Source organism: Eupeodes corollae, chromosome 1, assembly GCF_945859685.1.
Source record: "Eupeodes corollae chromosome 1, idEupCoro1.1, whole genome shotgun sequence".
In the NCBI taxonomy this organism is placed as follows: domain Eukaryota; kingdom Metazoa; phylum Arthropoda; class Insecta; order Diptera; family Syrphidae; genus Eupeodes; species Eupeodes corollae.
The window spans coordinates 249,057,459-249,068,646 of NC_079147.1; the positions used below are offsets into that span (position 1 = coordinate 249,057,459).

Sequence of the window (11,188 nt, forward strand, 5' to 3'; positions counted from 1 at the left end):
ATTTTGAGAATATTCTATTGGACATTAATACAAGTAAGTTAAGGCAGAGAGTTTTAGAAGAAATGATATTTCAGAATAATTTTGGTATGGAATTTCCTTTCAGCAAGTATGGTCCGTTGCATTGGTAATTTCAACTCACAAACCCGTTTTCACATTCACAAAATTGAGCCGATTCAAAATGCACCTCATGAAACAGAACTTACCAGAATACAAAATGTGTCTGCGTTTGCTTTGCTCCAAATTCAAAATAATAGCCTAAAATAATTAAACAACAATTGAATTTATTTGTTAAATAATTTTCGTTTATTTTTTTTATCTTCTAAACAAACAAATTAGAGTCTTTCTTAATAAATACATGTTTAAAACCAAACGTAACATAAATTATTTATTATTAACCAGTATAATAATATAACTATGTATTTCAATAAACTTAAAAAAGAGGAATATTGTGTAATATACAAACCTACAATAATTGTTGTATATTTTGTATTCGATATATCTAAAGAAAAATAAATAATTATTTGTACTATAATACTTATTTTGTGTTGCTTTAATGTGGAAATTCATTAAGTCCTACATCTCCAAAGGCACATTTTTGTTTAATTTGAGTTTAGATTTTCTTTAAAAATCCAACATCATTAATGCGCTAACTACTAACCCACCAGCTATGGCCGTTAAATACCCCAGATGGATGGAGCTAGTCTTCTGGCGGCGATATCTGTAAAGAATGATACAAATTAGAATCACTGCTTCGACAAATTTTCTTTGCATATATAACTTACAGCATTTTTGAGCGTGGAGAGAATGGAGATGGTGGATTGATTCCAGGAACATTGCTATCTAAGTATACGAGGAAGAATGAAAACACTGAAAATGCTAATCCACAGAGAATTGGATTTATTTTATTTCGGACATCTGGCTGAGCCGCCCATTCAAAGGCATCATTCAGTTTTTTTTGTGTAATTATTCCGATATTGGAGAGACTCTCTTGACTGGTGTAAGGCACTGTAAATTTAAAACAAAAATATATATATTTACATATTAAATTATTTTATGTGATCATCGAAAGATGTGGGAAGATTGATGTTACACATGACAATGCAACTCTTTTAGTGACCTTCAAAAACAAATAAAAAAATATTGTTGACAATAGCAGCCTGTTGTGCATATTTAACTAGATGTCAGAGTTAGTAAGCATACATTTGGATATGGTTTTGAATATTAATACATCATTTTCATTTGATATCTCAGAAAGTGACGTAAGCTCAGTGTGTGTAGGTACACAGATGGTCAGATGCATTTATAACTCTAATGCGATTTGAATGTGGGAATGTGAATGACAATTATTTCATTGTTTTAAAGAGAAACTAATATTTTCTTTCATAAAATAATTTCTTTGAACCTTAATGTATGCTATTTATACAGAAATGTCATTGTTTCAATTTGCTTTTGGACCATAAAAGTCGGAATTTATAAATTTCGTCTTCTAAATATTAAACAAAAATATTTTCTAAAGGTCCATATGACCTACATCCATACATATATAATCAGTTGGATATAGAGAGTCAGCGTCAACAATGTATCTACAGCAATGGCCAAAATAATAAAAACAACTTCAAGTTTTTGGTATTTTTCAGTACATGTGTAAAGCAAAATGTAAAATTTAATTATTTAAATTTTTGAAAGTAGATCCTGGAAAAAACGCAAGAACACCAAATCGACACCCACCATCTTTTCATCGATTTCAAGGCCGCATATGATAGCATCTACAGGGACGAGCTGTATAGAGCCACGTCTAGCCAAACTCGTCCGTTTATGCAGGATGAGCATGGAGAATTGACGCTGCTCAATAAAGTTTGGAAACACCTTAATAGAACCTTTCGATGTCAAAAAAGGTTTAAGACAAGGTGATGCGCTGTCATACGATTTTTTTAACATCGTCCTTGAAAGAATAGTGCACGTCAACACTAGAGGCACTATCTTTCAAACATCTATCCTATTGTGAGCATATGGTGATGACATTGGCATAATCAAAAGAACTCAGCGTGATGTCAATGGGGCTTTTGTGAGTATTGAGGTAGAGGCGGCAAAAATGGGTTTAACTGTTAATAAGGGCAAAACAAAGTACATGCTGTCGTCAAGAAAGGACATACAACACCGACGTCTTTGGTCAAAACGTCATCATCGACAGACGTAACTTTGAGGTAGTCATAACTCCGCTGTAAAAGCAAAAATCAACACTAGCTCTGAGATCAAACCCAGAATAACTCTTGCTAACCGCTGTTTCTTTGGTCTAAGAAAGCAATTGAGTAGTAAAGTCCACTCTAGAGGGACCAAAGTGTCGCTATAGCATGGATGGACTATAACAAAAGCGGATGAAATCACTTGGAGTCGGTTCTAGAGAAGAGTTCTTCGTGTGATCTACGGTCCCATATGCATTGAAGGGAAGTGGAGGAGAAGATGGAACGACGAGCTGTACGAACTGTACAGCGACGTAGACTTAGCCAGAAGGGTAAAAGTCCAACGACTAAGATGGCTGGGTCACCTAGAGCGCATGGAAACCAATGCTCCGGCCCGGAAAGTCTTCGAATCCACACAGGACAGCGCAGTAGACCGCGGAGCAGATGGCGCGAACAAGTGGAAAGTGACCTCACCCAACATAGAAATACTTTATTTAAACTTAAAAAAAAAAAACAATGTTCAGCTGGGAGCAGGGCCGTCAAGAGGAATTCCGGACCCGGGACGGAAAAATATTTCCATTTTTAGTTTTAATTACAAACCTAACAAATGTGTTAATCATCAAAATAATCTCACGGGTATCCAGTTTAGTTGTAGTACCCGTAGCATGATGATTAGTGCGTTGGACTGTCATGCAAGGGGTCTTGGGTTCAATCCCTGCCTGTGCAACTTGCGAGGAATTGAAAAATTCTCCAAGAGTAATTCTTGTCATGAAAAGTGCTTTCTCAAATTAGCCGTTCGGATTTGGCATATATGCTGTATGTCCCTTCCATCTCTGGCAACATTACTCGCACACAGGAATGGTTGAGAGTTGTAAGTCACTACAATTTTGAGTTTATTACACTAACATGACCAAAATTAAATTTTCTTTCTATGCAGAAGTGGCGTAGCTCATAAAATTACACAAAATTGTTGAAACCGCTTACGCCAATTCTGCATTATGCATTTTTTTTAAATTAATCAATTCTAAACACATACGCAATTTCTACACTAAAATTGTACAGCTAGCTTAATCAAACAAGAACTGCATCTTAGAAAAGCGGAGTTGGCTAGAAATTGTATTTGATCTAATGAAAACCTTGCCAACTTCAGTCATTTCAAGGGGTGTGTGCTATTATAAGAGGCAGCTTTGGACAAATTGTCTAGATATTTATGACATGATAAAGAACAAAGCTAACATACTTGTATATTTGGGATGAGTCGGTTGGATCAAGAGTTCCCCAAGAAATTGGCAGCTGCTTATTCCATTATTATAAACATTTTGTGACTACCTCAAATTTAATTATGTACACTGACTAGTGATGTGAGCAAAATAGGAATATTAAGATGTCCGTTTTTAGCCAATATATTGTTTCGCATAGTGACTATGTTGTAAATGCTGGGTGGTCACGTTGGTCTTATCGAAAAACAAAAGAAGTATTTAAAAGACATTCTTGGCCCTATGGACTGGTATAAGGATCTAGCAGCGGCAAGAAAGAAGGAGCCATTTAAAATTATGAATGGATCTGTGATGTTTTCGAAAGCAAAATTGAAAAAAAAATATAACAAATCCAAAGGTTAGTGGTATGGCTTAAGATTCGATGGCTTCAATTTTTGAAAGAGACCCCCTTCAATATTTCTTAAAAGTACAGCAATAACGAAGACGTGTTTTAAAAAAAAGAACATCTGCATTAATCACAGACAGAAAAAGAAAGTTTTACTCGACTTACTAAATTTTACTCCCCCGAGTTACCAGGACTTTTATTAGAACTTGACAAGTATTTCTAGGTAGATGAGGATGAAGAGTGATAGTCTTAATTCATAGCTTGTAACTATTTTGTACTAAGAAAGTCATAATAGAAAAAAATTTAATAACTTGAATTTTTAATTGTTTGTGTAACCAACTTACTTTTTTTAAATTATTTCTGTATACAGAAAGCAGAAGTAGTGTAAGCCACATAAAATATCACACATTTACAGACAAGATTAAGACCTAAAATAGAAGATATTCCACTAGGTATGACATAGCTAAAGTTTATTAGCCATTATTTTAAATAGGAAACCTATAATCAACAAATGTTTTTCTTTATTTTCTTTAACCGTGATTTTCGCAATTATTGCAATTTGGGGTTACGCCACTTTTGCTCTCAATGCTTCATATATACATACCAGTAGAGATATCGACTTAAAAAAAATTGTTATACGGATAATAATGCAGAAAGATGCAGAAAGGGCTCTCAGAAAATTGAGTAAGTGTTTTTTTTACCATAGCAATTTGGAGAAAATTTGAAAATTTCAGCTAATCCTAAATATCTCAAGAACCAATAACTGTAGAGACTTGAACTTAATTTTATATTGTAAATTGAAATGAGATACCAAACAAATATATTTTTGAAAAAAATCCAATTAACGGTTTATTATAAATCCCAAAAAACTGAACAAAAATATTTGTCACCTCGAAAATTGTATGAACAAAAAGTTGTTTTATCTTCAAAACAATTTTGTGCAACGAAGAATAACGTTTTCAAAATATAAACAAAACAAAACCTAAACAAAAAAATAACACAAGTTGATAAAATTTGATTTCCGACTCAAATATCTTTTCAAAAATATGAGATTATGTATTCCATCTAATTTTAACTTATGAGATATTTTTTTTAACATTCGGAAAAAATTTGAGAAAAATCGAATTGATAGTTTTTTTTACAAAAAAAAAAATCAAAAAGAAAAAACAAACAATATTAAAACTTGGTAAAAATTTACTTCCGACTCAAATAACTTTTGAAAAATTAAAAATATTGGCTTTTATCTCACAGAAAATATTGTTTTCGATATTTAATAAATTTTGTATAAGAATCCCACAGTCCGTTTTTTCAACAAAAAAAAAATAATATTTACAAAAAACAGTAAAAAAAGAACAATAGAAGGTATTGCCTTCAAATTCATTTCATTCTTCCAGTTTGTATTTGTTTATAATAAGAAATAAAAACTTTTAAGAAATGCTAATAAAATTGGTAAATATTTGTTTTCTACTAAAAATCTCGTTAACAAAACTAGATTTTGAAATAAAACTATTTCATTATATGCAAAATATTGTTGGTAGTTTTGAGATTTTCAACTGACAACTTTTTTTAACAAAACACCAAAACCTTTTAAGCAAGACAAATCGAAAGACGGGATGGGAAGTTATCAGTATGGGTGGCCTCCCAACCTCTTTTTTCCTTATATTTTGACCAGCTGAATGGTATAATGCTATAAACTAACAGTCTTATTTAATAGAATTCGCTAAACAGATGAATAGTTATACAGTGAATAAGGATTTATGTAGGCTCTATGTAACGTTGCAAAAATTCCTATTTATAAAAAAATCTGCTATAAATTTTAGTTATACAATGCTTATATCAAAAAAAGTGCCAAAAGTACTATAAAATCTGCTAGTTGTCATAGCAACTAAAATATAACAAAATAATTCCAAATATTTGTATGATATTCTCTTTCGAAAATCTATATTTTTTTTAGATTCTTCGTTTCTTCGGCTCACGAGCTAAACTCGAGAGGCATTATTGTTTTTATTTTAATTTCAAAAAGAGAGGAGAGAAATCAAAATGACATTTACGAAATAATAATAACAATAATTTCCTTATGTAGGCTCTATTCAACCTCAAAACGCGTTTAGCTTATTATGGGACTATGCAACCTTGTATAAGTTTTATAAATAGCATTTTTGCGTTTAGAGGCATTATAGAGATAACATAACTTTATGTAGGCTCTATACAGCGTTTTTAAATAAGACTGTAAATGTACTGTAGGTATTTAATATATCGTTTGTTATTTTGAAAAGTTTAAAATAAATTAAAAAAAAGATACAATTAAATTTAAAAGTAAAAAATGTTCCTATTATTTTGACCGAAGCTGTAATTATATTAGTTTTAATTCCCCATGAAAATAAAACAAAAATTATGTTACCTTATTTGGGAGAATTTTAAAATAAAAATCCATTACAAGGAACAAGTTCTGCAAGCCAAAACAAAATGAGAAAAATGCATTAAATGTAGGTCAATCAAGTACGTTTTGTCCTTAGGTACAGAAAAAGCCACCAAGTAAGTACCTTAACTTTGCTTAACTGCTTGTCCATTATGGACTTTATTATTTGTCTCATTACTCAAACCATCTGAATTATTAAAGCCCTATTTGTGTTATGATTTCAACACTTTTTTCTATCTATTAACATATCTTTGATTTAATAACTAAGCAAACAAAACACAAATGCTAAAAGGTAAACAAAGTTTTAAATAGAATCTAATGAAGACAGTGCTAGTAGAGTGGGCCCACGAAAAGGTGGGACGAATGATGTGTTTCTTTCACATCCAAATGAACCCAAGTTCAACGTCAACAAAGAAACAAAACAAAAAAATGAACTTCACTTTGCCTGCCATTGCCACCCATTTGAACGTATTCATTATTGGTACGTAACGTACTTACTCTTCTTACTTCAAATAATGAGATCATCGATATTCTATTTTTGGACTTTTATCATTTCCCAAAATGCATTCAAATCAACCCACGAACTAAAAGTAACGCAAGGAAATGAGAAAGGGCCTTGAACTAAAATAATTTATTGATTGATGGGGAAATAATTGATTTTTTAAATAATTAAAAACACAATCTTGAAGATTCCGTCGAATATTAGAATTTGATTTTTAGTAGTTAGGTACATACTTAGTCGTAATTTAGATTTTTCTACTTACTTGTAATATTGTAAATTTTATAACCGACCAAGAGAAGTGCCACCAAAATAAGAAGAGCTCGTAACTTGGGGTTAAATGTGTTCACTGAACCGTCACCGTAGTCGCAGTCGTAGTATTTCTTGTGATTTGTGTATTGCGAATATTTCACCGGCAGCTCACCTGCTTTTGCAATAGCTGCACCGATTTCTTCTGACCGACCAAGTCCAGTGCTTAGAATTATCGGTGATAGCGAGTTGAATAGAGATGCACGAATGCCTCTTGTTTCTTCATTTCTTTCAATTCTATTCACAGAGTACTTGATGTCGTTTAATTTGTTTTTATGCCAGTACATAGTGGGAGAGACCATTTTCTAACAATTTTGTATTAGATTTAGAATACACTACACACAATTCAAATGCGAGAGAGAGGAGCTCCGGAAGACAACCCCAAGTAAGCAAACCGTACCCGGCAAGCTTTTCTGACTCTTTGATGAAACTTCGCCTCAGTTTCTCACAGAAGATTTTTAGTTTAAAATAAACACAAACGAAATATAAACAGAAACAGAAATCATATGTTTAACGATAGCTTTTATGAATCATTTATGAGCGAGGGTAGACTCGAATGAAAACATTTAATTGTAAACAAATCCCACACTAATCTTTTTATCGACTTCCTACGAAGTAAAGATGTTTTATGATGACGCAATTGTTGAATGCGATATGCGAGGAGAGGAGTGAGAGAATTTGAGAAATGAGAATGGCGGAACTGCGTCGAATAAATGTACGTCATCAAATTGTACTGCAGTTTGACAGCTGACTATGGGGCATTAATTTGTTTCAAACAAGTGGGTGCGTTATTCAAAGGAGGATGTTCGTAGGGTTAGTGCCTAAGAAAGAATTAATAAAATTGGCTTGCAGTAGTTCGGATCAGATTTTCATCTATAGGCTAGTTGAATGAAAAGTTTTTAACAGGGGCCTTGATGCAACTGTGAAAATTATAGATAAATCTTATAAACAAGAATATCTTATATGCTCTAAAACAAAAGTTGATCTCACTTGATCTTAATGTATTAAACAAAAACGAGAGGGATAATGGAATTAATAAAATAATAAAATAAATTGAATCATATTCATAATTCTTTGATAAGTTCTTATTATGTCTATGGTAAAATAAACTCCAGTTTATGTTATTGAAAGACAATTTAAACCCATTTAAGAACAATAGGCTGGAGTCTTAAGTTAAACACTTAAGAACGTAGGTTTAAGCTTGATCATGGAATTCTTCCACAAAACAGAAAACCAAAGCTCTACTTAATTTGAACCGACTCCTTTGAAATAGATAACGAAGATTGAAAACATATGGAAGGTCAATTAAAGGTTTCCGAATATCTGTGTGTTTTTAATTCACCAAAGTTTGATACTGTACGTATATTTGCTTTACCACAATAAATAAACACTTTCTTACAACAGACGACAACGTACATGATATTTCTTAACAAAACCGTAAGCAGAATAATTTCAAGGGTTTCAAAGACTTTTCTATAGGATTAAATGAAATTGTACTAGAATTGTAGTGGAATATATATTAAACCTGTTCCTAACTAAACATGATCTGCTAAGTTCCTTGGGGCATATTCATAGATCTTTTTTAAACTCTTGCTAAGTTGTTACTGAGCAAGTATAGAGTTGAGGCTATTTAGAAATAAATTTAAACCTAAGCTTAGGGCTAAACCTGCGGTTTAACTATAAACATGGGAAATGCTGTGTTTAAGTAGGTACTTATTTCCACAGCAAAATTTCATATTTGATTTTTTTTTGTGAATTGAAAAGCTGAAAAAGTATATGTATTACAATCAAATAAATTTTACGTAAACTTGATGTCCAGAAAAATGTCGATTGATACCGCAATTCAAAAAGATATGGATATCTAAGAGCAGTTTGAGTTGTTTGGTGATCTACAAAATATGCCACCAAGAAAAAGAAAAATAATATAAAACAAGTTTCAATCCATTTCAATTTCTACTAAAGATATAACTTGGAGAACTACCAAGTAAAAGAAAATTCCCCGTTTCTGACCAGTCTCTAGGTTTTTACAGCATTGAATTTAATTTTAAATTTTATTAAATAGTTTTGTTGTGATTACTTTTTTTTCGACATCCATTGTGAGGAATGACAGCACGAATTAAGGAGGTTGAAAATATAACATTATTTTTTTTTACTTTGACCTGTCATTTGACGTATAATTGTAGTAGAATTCAATCTTAACATGGGGTTTTACTAAACACAGCTTGAAAATTGACTATGAATAAGAGCTGTGTTTATTTAACCAACAAGCCTCAAACTATAGATCTAGAAATCACGACTTTAGTAATTCTCTATTAATAAGCGCCCTTATGTCTTTGGTACACCAAACTCCAGTCTATGTTATTGATAGACAGTTTAAACTTATTTAAGAACGATTACCTGGAGTCCTAATATAAACACAAAAGGACCTAGGTTTAAACTGTTTTTAAAAATTTTCGTTGACATTTTATTTGAAATTATAAAAAGAAATATTAAAATGTCAATAGACTGAAGCAAATAAATAGATGACTCTGATTGAAAAGATATGAAAAGTCAATTAAAAGTTTGCCAATATCTTTGTATTTCAAAGTTTTAATAGCACAAGCGCTAAGATTTTTCACTCGATATATTCAGCAAAGTGTCATTGGCAATATGTTGTTTGAAACTGTACACATCTTTTACACAATAAGAAAATATTTTGTAAGCAGAATAATTTCAAGGATTTCAAACACTTTTTATAGGTTTAAGTGAAATTGTACTAGAATTGTAGTAGACTATAGCTTAAACCTATTTCTAACCAAACAGAGCTGCTTAACTTTAAAATCAAGTTCGAAAATTAAGAAAAATCAAAAACAAATGCGAAAACAATTTTCAACGTAATACAAAAACATTCGAACCTTAACATGTGTATATTCTGATTAAGATCAGCTGTTCTTTTACACGTAAAATACTAACAAAAAGGTATCCGGTTAACCTATCTCTCTGAGGCACCAGTTATAGCTATCATTGGTTTTCATCATTGAAAACAAACATTGGAATTTGACAGGTCGTTTATAGCTTTCATTAAAAATTTCTGTCATTAAAAAAAATTTCCTGATTGAAAGCCCCCAAACATTTTTACTGACAGAAATCTGTCATTGGAATTGTGTGAAATTGGAACACAAATCAGTGGAATTATTCATTTCACTTTTGAACATAAAAGTATCAGCTGTTCAGGAAAATTAATTTGGAATAAAAAATTACATTTTTAGAGAAGACTAACGGCAGCCGATGATTTTATGTACGTAAAGCGTTATTTATAAGTCCATACAAAGATTAGATGGTTTTATCAATGGTTTGACAGTTGATAAATTTAGTTGACATTTCTGTTTAATAAGGTTTGGCAATTCATAGTTCAAAGCCACAACAACGCTTCCAAATCGTCAAACTTTAATTTGTTTGCCTTTAGCTTATCATTTATCATAAAATTACTGTCAAAATCAATAAGAACTATTTGTGTAAAGTTATATTCAGAAGTAATAAGTGAATTCTGGTTTTAAGCTTCAAGAAAGATATAGTATGAAGCAAATGATCAAATAGTTATCCAAATTTATCCACAGTTGTCAATAATTAAGCTTGAAAATTTATAATGCAACTTAAAATAATGAATAGCTTTCAATGTCTTGTGGTTCCTTAACAAGTTTGAAATATAAACATTTTCAAACTTTTTGACAGATAAGGAAAATCAGAAAAATAGTGGTTATGTTCAAAGCAGGAAACATGTGCAAATAGTTTTTTTTTGACATTTAACAAATTGCAAACAAAAGCAATAATACAATTATAAAAGCGCCCATTATGTCTCTAATTGAAAAATTCTTTCACTTCTAGTCAACTGATAAGTTTAAGTGAGATTATCGAGTCTGAAAGTAAAGTAAGGAACAAATCGAGTGAAGATTTTAATAATTTAGATAGAAGTTTTAGAGCTGTAACTGTGAAAAAAGGGAGAAATGTGTTCTACGTGCGAGTGGTACAGTAACAAGATGTGAGTTATTTATACGTAGACTGTAAAGATGTGAGTTTCTAGTTGGAATATTGCCACTTTGTTTGAAAAACTCTCTTAAAACTTTGAAAACATAGAGATGTCTCATTGGTAAAACTTGCAATTCTTCGTATAAGGCCAATTTTCAGCAAAACGGTTTTTAT

The 11,188-nt window shown here is 31.4% G+C and overlaps 1 protein-coding gene across 1 annotated transcript; it reads right to left on the reverse strand.

Moving 5' to 3' along the window:
- Positions 1-372: 372 nt before the first annotated feature.
- Positions 373-7,639, reverse strand: LOC129942592 (uncharacterized). The gene is made up of 3 exons (XM_056051602.1): positions 6,966-7,639; positions 783-1,005; positions 373-718 (listed from the first exon to the last, which is right to left on the reverse strand). Exons 1-3 carry the CDS (start codon positions 7,309-7,311, stop codon positions 622-624), a joined length of 666 nt encoding a protein of 221 aa, XP_055907577.1. The 5' UTR covers positions 7,312-7,639; the 3' UTR covers positions 373-621.
- Between the last annotated feature and the right edge of the window lie 3,549 nt (positions 7,640-11,188).